The sequence below is a fragment of the Rosa chinensis genome, chromosome 6, assembly GCF_002994745.2.
Source record: "Rosa chinensis cultivar Old Blush chromosome 6, RchiOBHm-V2, whole genome shotgun sequence".
Taxonomy (NCBI): domain Eukaryota; kingdom Viridiplantae; phylum Streptophyta; class Magnoliopsida; order Rosales; family Rosaceae; genus Rosa; species Rosa chinensis.
Genome location: NC_037093.1, coordinates 52,030,501 through 52,050,469, shown reverse-complemented (window position 1 = coordinate 52,050,469; position 19,969 = coordinate 52,030,501). Strand labels below are relative to the sequence as shown.

The 19,969-nt window shown below is 37.7% G+C and overlaps 1 protein-coding gene across 4 annotated transcripts; it reads left to right on the top strand.

The window, feature by feature from the left end:
- Positions 1-6,876: 6,876 nt before the first annotated feature.
- LOC112169218 (myosin-11) lies at positions 6,877-17,991 on the top strand. Of its 4 annotated transcripts, XM_040507551.1 has the most exons (30): positions 6,877-7,162; positions 7,388-7,516; positions 8,133-8,276; positions 8,390-8,535; positions 8,628-8,784; positions 8,988-9,046; positions 9,413-9,572; positions 9,656-9,805; positions 9,909-10,045; positions 10,139-10,285; positions 10,387-10,488; positions 10,830-10,887; positions 10,970-11,071; positions 11,417-11,454; positions 12,384-12,510; positions 12,605-12,775; positions 13,174-13,305; positions 13,383-13,492; positions 13,620-13,680; positions 14,132-14,309; positions 14,562-14,761; positions 14,889-14,957; positions 15,081-15,155; positions 15,502-15,564; positions 15,693-15,755; positions 15,882-16,082; positions 16,218-16,357; positions 16,953-17,206; positions 17,635-17,660; positions 17,742-17,991. In XM_040507551.1, exons 1-30 carry the CDS (start codon positions 7,160-7,162, stop codon positions 17,754-17,756), a joined length of 3,417 nt encoding a protein of 1,138 aa, XP_040363485.1. In that variant the 5' UTR covers positions 6,877-7,159; the 3' UTR covers positions 17,757-17,991. The 4 variants fall into 4 exon arrangements, with proteins under 4 accessions (XP_040363485.1, XP_024161983.1, XP_024161984.1 ...); XM_024306215.2 differs by having other exon boundaries at positions 17,635-17,991; XM_024306216.2 differs by lacking the exons at positions 17,635-17,660; positions 17,742-17,991 and having other exon boundaries at positions 16,943-17,193.
- Positions 17,992-19,969: the final 1,978 nt, after the last annotated feature.

Sequence of the window (19,969 nt, the reverse complement as noted above, 5' to 3'; positions counted from 1 at the left end):
TTTTTTTTTTTTTTTTTAGAAATAGATAACTTCATTAATTTATCCATGGCCAGAAGGCACATACATCACATGTTGTTTCATACCAACCGTACTAGATGGCACAAACCGCCAAACAAATGACAAGTGACTCTCATTGTAAAATACGCACACTTATTAGAGTGCCTAACTAAATGAGAAAAAAAAATCCAAGACTATCTAAGCTCTTGCTTTAGCAACTCTACCCGCCTAGAGACCTCAATTGGTGTACGAGTAGAGAAGCTAACTTACATAGCATCAGACTCTAAATCAAAGGTAAGCACAGAAACAGGAAACCTAGAGTTTCCCCTTGCCCTTAGCTTTAGGGCCAACCTCCTGAGCAGTAGTAGTAGAAGGATAGATAAGACGCAAAGGGGTCAAACCAACCTTCTTTTGAGACCTGGGACCCTTGTTCTTGCTTCCCAACGGTCTTCCCGACCTCTTCTTCAATGTCACCAGGGCGACATCATCCTCAACTTCAGCCAAACCAAGAACTTCCGCATGGAGAGTGAGAAGCTTACCACCCAAAATAGTTTTGAATTTCTTAGGGGAAGGAACAATTACCTCTTCTCGACCTCTTTTCTTGTAAGTCAAGGTTTGCTTCTGACCAGTCTGCATGGCAGGAGTAATATCTAGATCTTGAGAACTTGGGTCAGAAGGTTCCATCGAGGACAACCCACTAACCTTGTTCGACTCCGAAACCTCTTGAGCCATACCTTCCATCTCCGCCGTGATGTGCACGGTATCCTGTGAAGCCATTTCAGAAGATGATCGCTCTAGCTCTAGCCGACGAATAACTGGCTTCTTCTTTTTCAGCAGTGAAGAAGAAGGCATAGGTAAATCTCGAGTAGTCTGAGCAGAGAAAGAGAAGGCGCCACCAGAGGTAGAGGGGCCACCACCAAACTTCAAAACCCTAGGAGCAGAAACAACCGTATTTGGCTCCTCACATTTAGCCCCAGAATGTGTAATCAATCCACACTGAGGACATCTCCCTTTGAGATGTTCAAACTGGAACTGTAAAATAGGCTAAATATCAGGGGCCAAGAAAACCTTTCGCTCAAGAATGATCGGTTTAGAAATGTCATGGGAAAAGAGAATTCAAACAATACCTTTTCAAAACTCTCTCTTTTCGTAGTCCAGATAACCACCCAGCAAGTTTCCAATGAGGATGAAATTTTCAGGTTCCTCATAGAGAGGAGGGATGTCAGAAACCCTAACCCACCTCCGAACATGCTTCATGGGGACTTCAGCGATGGGAAGAACACCATCATACTCCTCCAGACAAATGGGGGCTCGGTCAAAACACCACACACCACCTTTGAGTACCTTGTTCTGATCTCGGACTGAATCAAAGGAGAAGAGAAATCGATTGTCAGTCTTCTCTTGAATCCTAAAATCCTTCTCTACCATCCATGTCCGGAAGAGATGCGATTTGAAGGCATTAGCGTCAATAGGTTTACGGGTGAGAGGTTTCCCCAGAAGAAAAGACTGAGAAGATCGACGAACAGGACCTCTTCCAATCTTCCCCATATCCGGGGCGTTACCTCCCTCAGTGAGAGCCAGAGAGGAGGCAAAGCTAGCAGTGACAGCGTCGATTGAAGCCATTGGGATAGCAAGGACGTGGAGACGGCAAAGAAGGCTGACGTGATAACTAGGGTTTGGGGGAGTCGCTAGGTTTGAGAGAAAATCTCGCTAGAATAGTCAGTTACTAGCTCCAGATAAATGGTAACATTTGTCGTTGTTTAAGTTAATTACACTACGTGTGTTGGAATTATGTGATGTTAATTTTCGTAAATTCATAAAACATAATGTTGGATCTTATCGTCGTCTAGCGATTATAAAAATTCTATATCTACTACTCATGAGTCCCATTGCACCACGTGGGTCCATTGCACCTCGTGAATCCATTTCATCTCGTGGGTTATAATAAAATATATCGAGGCGTTTATGTTAATTTATCGCTGTTTATGTTCATTGCACTACGTATGTTCGAATTATTGTTTACACCCAGATATTCAACCTCCAGCTCATCAAATCATAGTCGTACGTTGGATGAATAATTGGTGATATAATTGTCGACTGATACATTTATTAGTTGATAATAACAATATTATGTTGAGAACTTATTGGCTATTAATTATGTCATATATGGTTGATTTGGTGCTTAAGATTTAAAGTTTTATCACTATTAGAAGCATATGCCAATTAGAAGTTTATGAAAAGCTAGCTACACCATTTACGTTGATAATCCCATGCACAACAGTTTGGATTAATGTTTTGTTTTAATATATATCCAAACAAAGAGGATATCAATGAGAATAAAGGAATTTGGCTTCATGGATTAGTTGAAGTTGCATGGGATTCTTCCAAGCCATCCTATATTGTCTGACGTGGTGCACTACAAGGAATGAATCATGTCAATTAATAAATCATATACATCATTTAAAGAGCTTGAATCTTGGATAAGGATTATGCCATATACAATCATGATATGAAGGGTTCCATTGCATGAGGGATTCAGACCTAAGCTAAAGCAGGAGAGTTTGATTTCAAGAGCAAGACCACCTCGGCTTGATTATCAATGACCTCTATATAAAGAAGCAATCGACAACAGAGGATAGACACACAACTCCAACCAAAACTCCATCATGGGTTTCCTTTCATTTTTCTTAGCTCTAGATTAGTTTCATTGTCTTTTCAATTCCTTAGTTGTTAGCTCTACTAGTTCAAGTCATTTCCCTTCGTTTTCTTGTAACCTAGTATCGATATTTCAATTGTTTCTATTGTAATTTTTTGGTAATAGTTAATAATTTTGTTGTTCAAAGCCGTTTACTTTTTCGCTCTTTACGTGATCGTTCATTTAGTTTCTTGCAATTTACTTTCTTGTTCTTTATTTTTCTGCACTTAATTTAGAGTTTACTTCCTTGCTCTTTTACCATCGTGTTTATTTCTTGCACTAGGAGTAGTTTTAACGTAATTGTTCGGTTACCAATCACTATTTGCTACTCATCCATTGAACAAACCCAAAAGTCCTTGTCTCCAAGGCATCAAACCCTCAGCCGAGATTGTTCCTTCCTCGACTTTCAGTCACTCGACGAAGTCAGAACATACGCACTATATCTACAATTGCACACTTGGCCTCTTGGCCGTGTGTTGGCACGCCCCGCAATTCATTCATCAAGAAGGACGTTTGTTCCTTGATCTCTCGGCTTTCTTGGCCTAGGTGATTTTTGGAGGCAACATCTTTTGGCACGCCCAGTGGGACCTGAAATGCACAAAATGGTGTCCTCGGCCAAGAAAGCCAAAAAGCTTTGCTAAGACAACAAACAAAGTTGCTAAAGCAATCCCAACTATAAGTAAGTTGTTCAGCACACCCCCCCCCCCCCCCCCCCCAAATGTTCGTTCATTTATACACATATAGTTATTTTGTTCACCAACTTGTGGTTTGATGATTGATGATTGTAGGTAGCCAAGATTCTTTGAAGAAGTATATTAAAGTTGGCAAAAAGAGAAAGGCCACCCCTAGTTCGACCACTGATTTGGCCAAAGGTAGGCCGAAATCAATTTGAATTGCAGTCGGCCATCATGTAAGGAATCATGGCCGACTACTAATGTCTTTGCTATTTTGTCTCCTTTGAATAACAGATGGTGTCACCTTGTCTTCAACGTCTCAATCTCCTCCATCTAAACAATTGGCAAAACAAGACGAGCAAGCCTCTGAAAGTGAAGAAGAATTGTGCTTGACCAAACGAAGCCATCCAGAAATACTCAAGGTATGACACATCATCATATCGAGTAATCGTCGCTTAGTGAGAAACTGGTGTCAGCTAACGAGCCGGTAAGTATGCACCAAACATGTTTTGTGATTACTTCCTTTCTATTATGTTGAAGAACTAATTGTTAGTGGCTGACATTGTAGGAAGGTAATCAAGGGTTTGAAGCCGAACTTCAAGCTTTCATGAGGGCGTTTTTTGGCCGATGCTCTAACCTAGTTTTAGTTTCACTGTCTTTTCAATTCCTTAGTTGTTAGCTCTACTAGTTCAAGTCATTTCCCTTCGTTTTCTTGTAACCTAGTATCGATATTTCAATTGTTTCTATTGTAATTTTTTGGTAATAGTTAATAGTTTTGTTGTTCAAAGCCGTTTACTTTTTCGCTCTTTACGTGATCGTTCATTTGGTTTCTTGCAATTTACTTTCTTGTTCTTTATTTTTCTGCACTTAATTTAGAGTTTACTTCCGTGCTCTTTTACTATCGTGTTTATTTCTTGCACTAGGAGTAGTTTTAACGTTATTGTTTGGTTACCAATCACTATTTGCGACTCGTCCATTGAACAACCCAAAAGTCCTTGTCTCCAAGGCATCGAACCCTCAGCCGAGATTGTTCCTTCCTCGGCTTTCAGTCGCTCGACGAAGTCAGAACACGCGCACTACATCTACAATTGCACACTTGGCCTCTTGGCCGTGTGCTGGCACGCCTCGCAATCCATTCATCAATAACGACGTTTGTTCCTTGATCTCTCGGCTTTCTTGGCCGAGGTGATTTTTAGAGGCAACAATTATGTGGTGTCATTTTTCGTAACTTCATAAAACAAAATGTTGGATCTTGCTTAGCAAATATACTATTCGTGAGTCCATTGCAACTCGTGGGTTCAAAGATGCCGAGGCATAGTTAATGAGCTTTTAAATTAAAGAGAAGTGTTCCATTTTGCCAACTGTATCGCACTCAGACATGGCCACTTGGAGATGTCAGCTGGAGTAATGTGAAATTTTTTAATATTTTTTATATATTTTTTTATATTGAGATCATACGGTATCCTCAAAGGCTTTTTAGGCCTAGAGACTAATAATTAATTTCAGGGGGTCATGTTAAAACACGTCCTCCTCGGTCTTTGATTGCTAGATTAATGTGGCTGGGTATACAGGACGGGAGATATTCTCCCTTCAACATTTTTGCCAAGATTCTGATGGTCTGGCCCAATATGGTTGGACAGATCATGATGGCCGCACTTATGGACATCAAGTCATTGTTGACCAGGAAATGAAGTTGGCCACTAGTTTCTTGAAATCGAAGGGGGAAGACAGTGGTTACGGGGGAGACTGGGCAGTTCGACTTGATGTACAAAACCACAAGTAAATAGCCTGACTTAATTTACACTTATGAAATGACTTTGTTCTATAAAGTTTACTTTATCAAATATATGGGGTATGGACAAAGTCTGATGGGGATATATATTCCATTGAAATGATAGATTGTGTACTGTACTTAAATGAATAATGAGTAGCAAACCTCTGCATCACTAATTGTTAGTGGCTGACATTGTAGGAAGGTAATCAAGGGTTTGAAACCAAACTTCAAGCTTTCATGAGGGCGTTTTTCGGCCGATGCTCTAACCGAGTTTTAGTTTCATTGTCTTTTCAATTCCATAGTTGTTAGCTCTACTAGTTCAAGTCATTTCCCTTCGTTTTCTTGTAACCTAGTATCAATATTTCAATTGTTTCTATTGTTATGTTTTTTTTTTTTTTTTTTTTGTAATAGTTGACAGTTTTGTTGTTCAAAGCCATTTACTTTTTTGCTCTTTACGTCCTTTAGTTTCTTGCAATTTACTTTCTTGTTCTTTATTTTCTACACTTAATTTAGAGTTTACTTCCTTACTGTTTTACTATCGTGTTTATTTCTTGCACTAGGAGTAGTTTTAAAGTAATTGTTTGGTTACCAATCACTATTTGCGACTCATCCATTGAACAACCTAAAAGTCCTTGTCTCCAAGGCATCGAACCCTCAGCCGAGATTGTTCATTCCTCGGCTTTCAGTCGCTCGACGAAGTTAGAACACGCCCACTACATCTACAATTGCACACTTGGCCTCTTGGCCGTGTGCTGGCACGCCTCGCAATCCATTCATCAAGAACGACGTTTGTTCCTTGATCTCTCGGCTTTCTTGGCCGAGGTGATTTTTAGAGGCAACAATTATGTGGTGTCGTTTTCGTAGCTTCATAAAACAAAATGTTGGATCCGATCGTTGCTTAGCGAATATACTATTCATGAGTCCATTGCAACTCGTGGGTTCAAAGATGCCGAGGCATAGATAATGAGCTTCTAAATTAAAGAGAAGTGTTCCATTTTGCCAACTGTATCGCACTCAGACATGGCCACTTGGAGATGTCAGCTGGAGTAATGTGAAATTTTTTTATTTTTTTTATATTGAGATCACACGGTATCCTCAAAGGCTTTCTAGGCCTAGAGACTAATTAATGTCAGGGGGTCATGTTAAAACACTTCCTCCCCCTTGGCCATCAAGAATAGATTGCGATTTAAACTCCAATCAATGTAGGCGGGAATCGAACTAGAGTGTGGGGGATCCACATCTGGAGGCTCTTATCAACTCGATCACCGACGATAGTTGAGATGTAAACTTAGATGTGAGAGTCCTTGTGTAAGTTAACAGTTTTAGTGAACATATTGAGGAGCTATCAATTAGTAATTTGGTGAGGTTTGAGCCGATTATGATCTACTAAATGCATATGATTAAACGTTAAAGCATGTCAATTGTAACACCCACCATGTTCGTTCGTAGGGTTATCCCACAACATGATGTGTCACACCGGAAAGTCCTATTGTTCAAGACAAGGTCATTAGTGTAGATATGGATTGTGTTATGGGTTTGACATGCATTTGTAATTAGCATCAACATTGAATTTTTTTTACCGCACCACTGTTTTTTATTTTTATCTTTATATCAAACCAATGTGTAATTTCCTTTTCTTCTCAAAAAAAAAAAAAAAAAAAAAAAAAAGCAATGTGTTGGAATTACGTGAATCCGAAAGTGCATAGTGAATCTTGCTGTCCAGAGAGTGAGAGTAAGGCGCGAAGAGACTGAGAGAGAGCCACAAGAATGTCGAAACTCCGGGACGTTCGAAGACCGCCACTTCCACAAACCAAGCGACACCACGACAACAACAACAACAACAACACCCCTAAACCAACAACAAACACCATCACACTAATCAGCTCGTGCAACTTTTCGTTTCCCACTCTAAATCTTCATCCTCCTGGATGACAAATCGGACCCACACTCGTTCAAGCTAAATGGATTGCCATTCCTATACGCCACGACCTCTACGTTTCTGGGTTTGAATCGATCAGGATGGTACGTATATTTCCCAACTCAATTATTACATTCTCGTTCGTATGCATGTGAATTTCATGAAAATGATGTAGAGTATGACAATGCTGCCTCTGTAGTCTATTGAACAAGAGTTTGAATATGATTATAGTTGCATTCCAATAATGGAAATTTTATATAAAGATTTCAATTGCTTATTTAAATGGAGGTGATAACCTGCTAATGTAATAAGAATTTCAACTGCTGCAGAGCAAGCCAGTGACCATTGTTGTTGGTTCTCATGTCTGGGTGGAGAACGCGGAATTAATTTGGACTGATGGAGAAGTACTAAAGATTAATGGAGAGGAAGCTGAGATTAGAACTAGCGATGAGAATACGGTAATGCAGTTATTATTACTTTGGTCTGTATTAATCTATTGTTTGCTTTTCTGTTTCAAAGGTTTCGGGTGTGATCTTTGTTGGAATCTTTACTGCTTAGTACATGTTTGGTTTACATAATATAGTAGTGGGTGTGAGGCTCACTGTTTTGATAGCAAGGCAATTTTTATCTTTTTTCTTTTTGTATTACAAAAGAAACAGAATTTAGAAGTGGAACTCGAGTATCAAATTTTTTTTCCTAACAAGTGCAGAGAAAGATATAAGAGTACTTTGAAAATCAGCTCCAAAAGGAGAATTCTGCACCATTCTTGTTTTTGTGTTGCAAAATTAAAGATGGTATTTCAGTAGTAACTAGACCTGCCATCATCTCTTATCTGTTGGCTGCTCTTCTGCATGGGTTGTATGTATAAATGTGGTGCAGAACCATCTACACAACATTTACAGAAACTTCTCTAGTGTTTTTTTTTTTTTTTTTTCAATAAGTTTCCTTATAACTAGAAAAGGACTAGCTCAACTCATGTGTTGCATATCAGCTCATAAGCAGCTTCATTCAGATGACAGTTAACTTCATATTCTGTTTATTTGTGAAAAATAACCCACTTTCATATTGCCCCAGGTTACTGCAAAGGTGTCAAAGTTACACCCGAAAGATACAGAAATTCCTGCTGGTGGAGTTGATGACATGACTAAGTTATCATATTTGCATGAACCTGGAGTGCTTCACAATTTGGCAACCAGATATGAAATCAGTGAAATTTATGTATGTTTTCTCTCATCTTGAGTTTTAATCAATTAATGTATGCCTTGGTGCAGAAAATGATTAATTACTACAGCTGTTGGTGTCTCTGTTATAATAGTTTGATAACATTGCAGACTTACACTGGAAACATTCTCATTGCCGTCAATCCATTTCAAACTCTTTCACATCTGTATGATGCTTCTATGATGAAAAAGTACAGTGGAGTGCCATTTGGAGAACTTAGCCCCCATGTTTTTGCAATAGCTGATGCTGCATACAGGTTATCTGTGTTTCTTTTGCATCCTGCCTTTTTTGTCTCCTTAAAAGATGATGCAGTTACTTTACTGAATTTATCAAATCAAATCTGATCAGGGAAATGGTTAATGAGGGAAAGAGCAACTCTATTCTGGTTAGCGGTGAAAGCGGAGCTGGTAAGACTGAAACAACTAAAATGCTAATGCGCTACCTTGCCTACTTGGGTGGCAATGCTGCAGCTGAAGGACGGACTGTTGAACAACAAGTTTTAGAAGTAAGATGGTTTTTCTTGCACTATATCAGGGTAGCTATTTAGTTCTCAGTTCATAGTAAAACTACATAGAGATCTGAATCATTGCATAACTATCCCTTCCCCTGACTGAAGAAAATGCTGTTAATTTTTTATTCTGCATATTGGTTTCCTTGTTTAAACTTGTAGCAGTCTAAAATGTTTTTGTATTTACTGACACGTTGCAGTCAAATCCAGTTCTTGAAGCATTTGGTAATGCCAAGACTGTTAAAAATAACAATTCCAGGTGAGATCCTCTTAAGTTCTTAGAGATTTTTACCGTCCATGTTGCCTTTTGTTGTTTCCTTACTGTTTTGGTTTGCAAATTTACAATGCATTCTTCACCCTTAGATTCATGGACTTGACTGTATAATCATGGTATGGGTTTGCATGCCTCAGTATGATACACTCTGAGAACAGGATGTTAATTAGTTTGTCTTGTCATTCGTTCCTAATGGAGACAAAGAAAATTCAATGTACAATGCATTATTTTCTCTTGGGAGGGAATAATTTGATGACATAATCTATTTCCAACTCTTTTTTACCAGACAGTGATATGTCCTAACTACGTCAGTCTGTACACACTAATGTTATCTCGAATACACTGCTGCAGCCGCTTTGGGAAGTTTGTTGAGATTCAATTTGATAATCGTGGTAGAATATCAGGGGCAGCCATCAGGACTTATCTCCTAGAGAGATCTCGTGTTTGCCAAATATCTGATTTTGAGCGTAACTATCACTGTTTTTATCTCCTGTGTGCTGCTCCGGAGAAGGTTGATAACTTAATTTTGTACTTCAGTGCATATTTATGATATTCCACAGTATTTTTGAGTTGACAAATTTTGAGTCCTATCAGGAGAGAGAGAAATATAAGTTGGTGGATCCTCGATCATATCACTATCTTAATCAATCAAGTTGCTATGAATTGGTTGATATCGATGATGCTCAGTTTTATCTCTCTACTAGGAGAGCCATGACTGTTATTGGAATAAGCGAAGTAGAACAGGCATGCTCTTTTGATCTGAATATAACATTTGCTTATTGTTAAGTTAAGCATTATACTCACTATACCTGGGAATAACCCCTCTCCCTCTAAATCTCTTATTCAGGAAGCTATTTTCAGAGTTGTGGCAGCAATTCTTCATCTTGGAAATATTGATTTTGCCAATGGGGAAGATCATGATTCATCCGTCATAAAAGATGATCAATCCCTTTTTCATCTTCAAATGGCAGCAGAACTTCTCATGTGTGTGACTCAAGCTTTGCTTTTTAGATATTTATTTTTTATATCTTTTAAAGAACTTAGAATGTGGTGCTTATCCACTTATTCATATTTTAGGTGTAATCCTCGAGCACTGGAAGATGCACTCTGTAAGCGTGTAATGATTACCCCAGAAGAAATTATTAAAAGAAGTCTTGATCCACTTGGTGCAACAGTTAGCAGAGATGGTTTAGCCAAGACAATTTATTCTCAATTGTTCAACTGGTTAGATGCTTATGAATCATTTTTACTTGAATGCTTGCTGTGGAAATGAAGCATTGAACGATCATTTTTGTTGTTTTTTTTTCCTTCTTTTTTCTGTTCAGGTTGGTGGATAAAATCAATGTCTCAATTGGGCAAGACCCTAGCTCAAAATGTTTGATTGGGGTCCTTGATATATATGGTTTTGAAAGCTTCAAAACTAATAGGTAATGACTAATGCATGAATACAAAAATGTGGGATACATAGATATGTTTGGGTTCAATTATACATGATTCTATTGTATGCATGTGACATAAATGAAAACATGTGTGTGTGTGTGTGTGTGTGTGTGTGATTTATCTAGTTGGGTTTGCATAACAAAACCTGACATTACCTATGATGTGTATTAAACTTCCAACCTGCACTAAGGTACTTAGGAATTCCCTCTAGGTAATACTGAAAATCATATTTACCCGATGATGGATTATGAATAAGAGGATCCGTAATTATATGCAGTTAGAATCCACTTTGTCATTCTGAGTACTGATTTATATTTCATAAATGCAGTTTTGAGCAGTTTTGTATTAATTACACGAATGAAAAGCTGCAACAACATTTCAACAAGGTATGAGGTTAGTCATACTGAAAACTTGAGTTGTAGGTCATTCTTTCCAATGTAGATTCTAAAGTGTTGTAATGTCATTCAGCATGTCTTCAAGACGGAACAAGAGGAATATACCAAAGAGGAAATTGACTGGAGCTACATAGAATTTGTTGATAACAAAGATGTCCTAGATCTCATTGAACAGGTCTCTGTCTCTTTCTCTCCTCTGCCGCCTTGTAGCCTTTAAGTAGCCAAAATCAGAAATTATTCTAAGGAACTTATTCTGAAATCAGTGGCTTGTCCCTTTCTCCATTTTTTGCATTACGTTGATTGTTAATTCGTCCGCTTGATTGCATAGCCCAGAATATATTTCAAGCCATACTAATAGATTATAAAACTCTGCTTATTTCGCTGAATATCACACTGAATCAACCCTCCTGATTTTGTTTACTGTATTACTGGTCTGTTCATTTTGAAGTTAAACATACAAGTAATCATTGTGCTGAATTGCTGTCATCCACACATTACTGATTGATACATTTGTGCACAGAAAAAAGGTGGGATCATTGCTCTACTTGATGAAGCCTGGTATGATAACATCACTTTATTCTTGGTTGCAACTAAACACACACACACACACACACACACACACACACACAAAGATTATCCTCTCTAAGAATGAGCAAACGGGGATTCCCCCACCCCCGCCCCAAATGTCCCCCGCGCCCCCGTTCCCCATCTGGGGATATTTTCAAATGGGGGATTCCCCGCCCCGCCAACGGGTTCCCCACCCCCTCCCCCGCCCCGCATTTGCCATTTTCTCTATATGAACTTTTTTGAGGATTCCTCTCATATGTATCACGTTGGGTGAAATCTGTAGTACAGTTTTGTCTTTTACTGCATTTACACACACACATGCACATGCACAAAGAGTTCCTGCTCAGGTGCTACTAGAAGAAAGCAATTTTCATTCAGTACCTGTTATTTATAGTGTAAGTTTTTTAACCCAGTATGGTTTAGTGGTTTACTTAAACATGGTAAGGTTTCCTAAAGGACACCATTCTATAGTAACAATTGGATTTATGTCCAATGGATCAGACCCACCAAGAAAAAGTATAGAGAGAGATATGTTCTTGCCATGCTTTTACTCCTTTTAGCCATGTTAAGTATCAATTACATCCTATTGGTCATCTAATACTTCTGTCCTATATCCTTTCTTTCTTTCTTGAATAGCAATCATATATCCTTTAATAAAAGGCTATTGTAAAACTTTCTCTCTTTTGCACAACTAGATGGGAAAGCTGCTAAGCGTTGGTTAGATTCTCTTAAATAAGAACTGGGCATGGAATGTAATCCATTCGTTGGCTTAGTCAGAGAATAAAACCAATGATGGTATCTCTGAAAATATTTTGTGCCCCCTTTTCTTGTTGCAACATAATTTGTTTTTTCTAATCAGAAATTTATTTATTATTATTATTTTGTTTATCTGAGTATCTGACTAATTTTTCGCTTCACAGTATGTTTCCGAAATCAACTCATGAAACATTTTCAACAAAGCTTTATCAGACATTTAAAAATAATAAACGCTTCATCAAGCCAAAGCTGACCCGGTCAGATTTCACCGTTGTTCATTACGCAGGAGAAGTGAGCTCGGTTCCTATACATTTCACTGAATTCCATCGTCTAAAATATTTTTGGAATTTAAGTTTTCTTGCTTCTTTTCTGACTTATGCTTCAGGTACAATATCAATCCGATCAATTTTTAGACAAAAATAAAGATTATGTTGTTCCTGAACATCGAGATTTGTTGAGTGCTTCAAAATGCCCCTTTGTAGAGGGTCTTTTCCCTCCGGTTTCTGAGGAGGCAGCCAAATCTTCGAAGTTCTCATCTATCAGTTCGCGGTTTAGGGTACATTCTATTCTGGTCCTGTTGTCAATTGTATTATTAGAAAAAGAATATTGTTATATTTGTGTAGGATTTTATCCTAAAGTTGCGGACATAATTGAGATGGTTTGTCTGCAGCTAGCTAACTTCATTTGATATAGCTTCCTGGTTTCTACTGTTGTGGACTTCTTGTCCACTTTAATTGTATCACATTTGAGTGAACGATAAAAAAAATATAAAAAAATCTCTTCTAAAAAAAAAAAACAGAGAAATAAAAAAATAAAAATAATAACTATAATACTAGTAATGTTGGATTTTGCCTTAGATTACCTTGGACTTATACATTACTATCAGTTATTTCCCTGGCATAAGACGATTTACTGTAGAAAGGTGAACCTAATTCTTTGACCTTATTGATGCAGCTACAACTGCAACAATTGATGGAAACTCTAAATTCTACAGAGCCCCACTACATAAGATGTATAAAGCCAAATAATCTCTTAAAACCTGCAGTATTTGAGAATGTCAGTGTCATCCAGCAACTACGTTCTGGTGTAAGTATAATGGGAATCGTGCTAGAACCTATTATTTATTCTAGATTGGTGGCATTCATACTTTGTCGTTTCTGTAGGGTGTTTTAGAGGCAGTCAGAATAAAATGTGCTGGATTCCCTACTTACAGGAATTTTTCGGAATTTTTAACTCGTTTTCGTATCCTGGCACCAGAGGTCTTGAAAATTGAGTAAGCATCACCTTAATCTTTCTTTTTTGAATATTCAGCTTTTCATTTTTATCTAATTGCTGGTTGTTGTGGTTTCATGGTTTTTGGGCTTCGTTCCCAATTCTGAACTTAATGCCTACATTATCAGGTGTCCTGAAAATGAAGCCTGTAAAAAGATTTTGGAGAAGATGGGGCTTAAAGATTATCAGGTAATAGGAACCAGTTCATGTGTCAATCGACCTAAGTTGACATGCACATTAATTTGTGCAACTCCAGATATTATTAGCTTCACCTTGGTGCTACACCACAGTTATATTAGAGTAGAGCTTGGCAATGATAATCATATATACTTCGGTAGCTTTAATGCAGAACTCGATGGAAATAATAGGTAAAAGAGAAGAGAAGAGGGAATAAGAAAGAAGAAGAATATAAAGGGAAGAAGAGAGAGGGAAGAGAGAGATAGGAACTCAAAAATGAAGACTGGCCTAATTAAAGGGATTAGTCCGAAAATCATCACCTATTATGTTTTTTCTCATTAGAATCCACGGATTTCAATCCATTCTATTAGATTTTTTTGCAAGACATTATATATACATACATACATATGTGTGTGTGTTCAATTCAGCTACAAATGATGATTTTTCTTCTTTTCCCTTCCAGATAGGGAAAACAAAGGTTTTTTTAAGAGTTGGTCAGATGGCTGTGCTTGATGCACAGAGAACACTCATGCATGGCAACTCAGCGAAGGTGATTCAAACACAGGGCAGAACTCTTGTTACTCGTAAAAAGTTTGTTAGTGCACAGATGGCTTCTATTTGCATACAATCAGTTTGTAGAGGTGAGTGCATAAGAAGAAGAGTAGGTCTTTTTATTGGAGATGGTATCTTTTGTGGTTCCTGAACATTTCAGCCATTTCTATGTGTTTTGATGGATGTGTTACAATCCCTTTGATTCATTTATGTACTTTTGGTTACTCTAGCAGTTAGTGTTTTTATGGGCTTTACTAGATTCCTTTACAATTGGCTACGCATACATGGACTAGATAACTTTATATATACAGTTCTAAAGAATTTCATTGTTTTGATTCCAGGAGAATTGGCTCGCAAGTTATATAAGCTGAAGAAACAGGAGTTTGCCGCCGTTAAAATTCAGAAGACTTCACGTAAACGCCTGGCGAGAAAAGATTATCTCAGAATGATCTTCTCTTCAGTTCTCTTACAAGCACATCTACGGGCAATGGTTGCTCGTGATGATTTTAAATCCAAGCGTTTGGCAGCAGTTATTATTCAGGTGATCAACGCTTCCTGCTTCATGTGTTACTATTATGCACAGTTTGTTGCTTTTTACATTCTCAAAAAACTTTTGTAAATGCCGGCATGAAAAGACTCAAATCATGTTCTCCACAATTGTCTAACAGTCAGGTTTACGTGCAATGGCTGCTCGTGATGATCTTAGATATAAAGTAGAAGCGGCAGTTGTTATTCAGGTGGGTACCTTGCTTCCTGTGCTGCTATATTACATCGTTTGGTGCTATTCATGTTCTCAAAGAAGTAACATAGATGCCTTGTGAGACTATTTCATGACCTAGTTCTCTTCAATTATCTTACAGACAGGTTTAAGGGCAATTGCTGCTCATGGTGCCTATAGAAAAAGAGCAAAATCCAGGGCAGCAGTTATTACTCAGGTGATTAGTTATCTTCCTATGCTCCTATATCATGTAGTTTGTTGCTATCTTCCTATGTTCCTATATCATGTAGTTCGTTGCCTTTTTCTGATTCTCACTGAATGACATTAAGAAACACGAATGCATATTAGTCTTGTCAGAAGCATCAACTATAAGGAACAACCAATATCCTTACTTTTCAAGTTCTTATTAAATGAACCGTTTACAGACTAGTCTTATATAATGTTCAAAAAAAAAAAAAAAACAAACAAACAAACTAGTCTTATGCTTTCTACAAGATCAGAAGCATCGTGCCTGGCAATGCCTTACAATTCTTATAACTGAAAAATTAAAATAATTTGTGCAGACTGACTTGGAAGAACCAAAGGAAAAAGAAGCAACAAAGTCGGAGGCCTCTAAGCAAGCTAAAGTAAGCCACGTTGATGAAACAGATTATTATTTGACTGTCAGGTTGCACTGATAAAATGTGAAGAAGCATATGCTATGCTTATTATCAAACAACTTTCAAGTCTTTTGACTGAAAGATAATTTGTGCAGACTGACTTGGAAGAAGCAAAAGTAGAAGAGGCAACAAAGTTGGAGTCCTCTGTGAAAGATAAGGTAAGTAATTTAATGAACAGTTGTTTTCTGTGAATGTCAGGTTGAACTGGTAGAAATTGAGGAGGCATGCTATATTGTCAACGAACTGCCAAGTCTTTTACTGAAAAATTTAGGTAATTTGTTCAGAATGGCCCTAAAGAAGCAAAAGGAGAAGAGTCAACAAAGTTGGAGTCCTCTCTGAAAGTTGATGAAAAAAGTGTGTTGGTTGAGAGTCGGGCTGCAGCAATAGAAATTGACAAAACATCCCCTATGATCCAAAAACTTCCAGGTCCAGATCAAGATGCTGACATAATTAAGATTCTTACTGCAGAAGTCGAAAATTTGAAGGTACCCCATTTTTGAACCTACAGCTTCAGAAATACAATTCTCTTAAACTTTTTTCCATTATTTTTCTCATCTTAATCTGGCTTAGGAAATATAGCATGTACAAACTAATGATTTTTTTTTCTCTCTCTCACATAGGTCATGTTGCAAGCAGAAAAACAGAGAGCTAATGAGTTTGAAGGGAGATATCTAGAAGCCCGGGTATCAAGTGAGCAAGGACATAAAAAATTAGAGGAGACTGAAAGAATAGTACATCAACTTCAGGACTCTTTGAACAGGTAGTACTAGTTAACGTCCTTTAAAAATTATTCGTTTATCAGTTTTCACTTTTCAGTCTGCCCTTTCCATCTCGTATATGTAATATAAAGAGCTAAATATGCTTTGCATTGAGTGCAAGAGGCTTGGTTGTGTTCCCGACAAATTTGAAATCGCTTGCAAATGAAAACTATGAATAAATTTTGGTAAATGCTTCTTTAGTTTCTTCCCTATTGATAGGATTAAAAATGCAGTTCTTATAGTTAGGATTAGATATTCCTATGTTTCGAGGCGTGTCATTTCCTACAATGCATAAGAATTTGCGAGCAAAAATCATTTTGGGCCTTTGAGCAATAAAGCTACCAGATAGATATTATTCTGTTTTCTTTCAACGAAGAAAATTATCTTTTGCATTGACATATGCTGAAGAACCAAAACTATAATCATTTGAGAGAGAGAGAGAGAGAGAGAGAGGGAGAGAGAGATTTCTGGTGATGCAAACATTGCTCCAAAACTCCAGATTTCTGCATTTCTGGAATTTATGATCGTTACGATTATGTTTGTAATGCTGCTTATAAATCATATGACTAATACTAAATATGATTTAGTGTGTTTCAGGATGATATATTGCATGTCGAACCAAGTTTCGGAGCTCAAAACAATATTGTGTACTGCATCAAAATCAAGTTCAACTTCTGGGCCTCTTGTTAGACACGAAGGAGTTGATAGCATTTCCAGTAACTCTGAATGTTCATCCACTGACTCAGAATTTAATTTTCCAGCTCCAGTTTCAACTTCAACTAACATTTCTTCCCCAGGCCCCAATTCTGTCCCACTTATAGTTCAGGACGTTTCTGCTGGAGAAGTTTCAGGTTAGTTTAGCTGTGTTCTGATTTTCTGGCCATATGTACCTCATAAATCAGAACGATCTTTAAAGTTTTGAATATAGTTTGGTAATGTGTAAGTGATTGTACCAAAGACAATGATCGTATCATACATAATTTGTATTGTGTCCATGGTGAAATTACTTGGGCAGCAATTAAGCACAATCTAGCTCATCTTGTTCCCACTTTTCATAGAGTTACATTCTACTAAATTCATGTGACTAAAGCACTTAATCTGTCTGATTCTTACGAGTTTCCAAAAGAGATCCTCATTCAGCAATCAGCCAATCACTTCCTTGCACATCATTTTTCTCGTTGCAACTTGGATTATAATGGTTTTTGTTTAGAAGTTATAATTTATAAGTTCTGTTCATTGTTTTATGTTTTTCTTTCCCTCTTGATGATACATTTTGCAGGATGTGAAAGTAAGAACAATGAAAAGGTGAGGAAGGAGGGCGCTTTTGATGACTTCTTCTGATGGAGCTTGCACTAATAACTTTTTCTTTCTTTCTTGCTTGCTTAGACACGGGTTTCGTAAACGTCATACTTTTGGCATTGTATATACGACACCAGACTTGAACATATCGTCCCATACGCTTCATACAAGACGATACATGGACAAAGTTCTCTCAGGAAGCTGTAGGTCAAATTAGTCAGGTAGTGTTAGCAAAGGGTCAAATGTAATTAGTTGTAGAGTAGTACTTAGTCTGAGCTCATTCACTAACATCCTTTGTGATATAAAAACCCTCTTAGTTAAGTTCATTTTTCCTCTACACTGGGTCTGTATTTTTATCTTCATGATCGACTTTTGGGATCTGCATATCAACCCAGTGAAACATCAAGATGCGTAGTGTGACACAACCACTTAACTAGAGGCAGCAAGCTAATGAGGAGTTCCTTATCATTGTAATGCACAGCACCTGTGCTCTTTAAGAGGCCTTCCTTAATTCAACCAGAACATTTTAGTACTGAATTGGGCACACTAGCTAGTGTTGAGAATATATATACATCCCACATGGGAAAAATGGGACCTTGCCTATGAGTTTATAAGGGTTTGGGCCACTCCATCCATTGCCAATTGGTTTTGGATGTGAACCCTAGATTACTTTATCATGGTATCAGAGCGGGTTACCCACGTGTGCATGTCTAACGGCCACACGGGCTCCACGTCACCCAAGTTGTCCACGTGTATGGCTTGAAAATTCGCCACACGTGCGGGGGCGTGTTGAGAATATATATACATCCCACATGGGAAAAATGGGACCTTGCCTATGAGTTTATAAGGGTTTAAGCCACTCCATCCATTGCCAATTGGTTTTGGGCTGTCTGTAATTTTTTTTCGATGCCTAATGACTTCCTGTTGATATTTCTCAGCATAAATACATAGTAATATGCTTTATAAGTAGAAGCAGTCGCATGCTCATATGTAGAAGACCAGAGGGTATCTGGCATGGCTTAAACAAGGCCGGATGTGGTGCCAAGTTGATTCAGATAAGGAGTGTGGAATTGTTGCAGACGGATAAAAGAACATCTTAATTACTTACCTGGATATAGTTTGCTTTTTTTCAAATTTGTTACTGCATTGGTGATCTATCATTTGGCAAAGAAAGTAAATTCCCAACTAGTGTCCTAGAGGTTTCAAATGCTAGATCGACCTAAACCCATCCGTATGCAAGATATATTTTGTCTTGTATATAATTCCGGTATATTTATGTAAGGCTTATATGGAGCATTGCATTGCGCATTTGGCCGATATATTCTATTTGCACCCCATTTTTGTATTTCATAAAACTTTCTCCCACACATACATTTTGGTCCTCTTCGTCGAATTTTTTTTTTTTTTTGGTCCAACCTTTTGTTATGTGCCAATCGCAGAAGGAATATACTCACTTATGCATTGTCTTATGCACTGTCTGTTGTCCAACTGAAAGTCCCGGAGATGAAATTTTGGGAAAAAAGAGAAGAATCAATCACTAACATGAGAAGTAGGATGCTCAAATGGGAAAAATTGAATCCGGATCACAAGTGAGGTCGGAGATTGGAGTTCCTATAAGCCATTTGGGCATCCCACTTTTGTTGCCGACCACTAACGAGGTACTAGACATTTATAAAGGCTTAATCCTCATTTATAAATGCCTTTGTATTCTCTACAGCATCCCAAGTCTTATAGAGCTAGTGCTGTACACCCTTTACCCAAAAATGCATACGTAAATATACCGGAGTAATGAACAAAAATGTACTGTCATGAACATTGCAATGGAAATGACACTTTCGGCGTCCAAAGATATCACACACTATCTATTGCTTGTGAGTATCAAATTGCCCTTTACACTTTTACAGTGCAGGTTAAAAAGTTAAAAATTACTATAACATGTTTGCGCAATATCGTTTCTCGTAATTTGTCCAAGCTCTAGTACTTTCACAAGCGAGGAAAATCGAAATGTCATAATTTTTGTGAAGAAAATTTATATGTTTGTTCATGACTTGTGTGTGGTTGTTTTTATTTATTTAATTAATTTTTTTTGGTCATTTCTCTTTTTTATTTTTCCATTTTTATATCAAACAAACCTTTTTTCTTGTTTCTTACTCTCTTTTTTTTTTTGAATGATCCTTGTTTCCTACTTAATAATGAGTGGTGATCTCACAAAGTACCCTCTGGCTATGAGCCCATGTCATCATTGTCATCATGTACGTATTAATATGTTTGAAGCATAAGGCACACTTGCTACTTGCTAGCTAGATCTCCCTTAC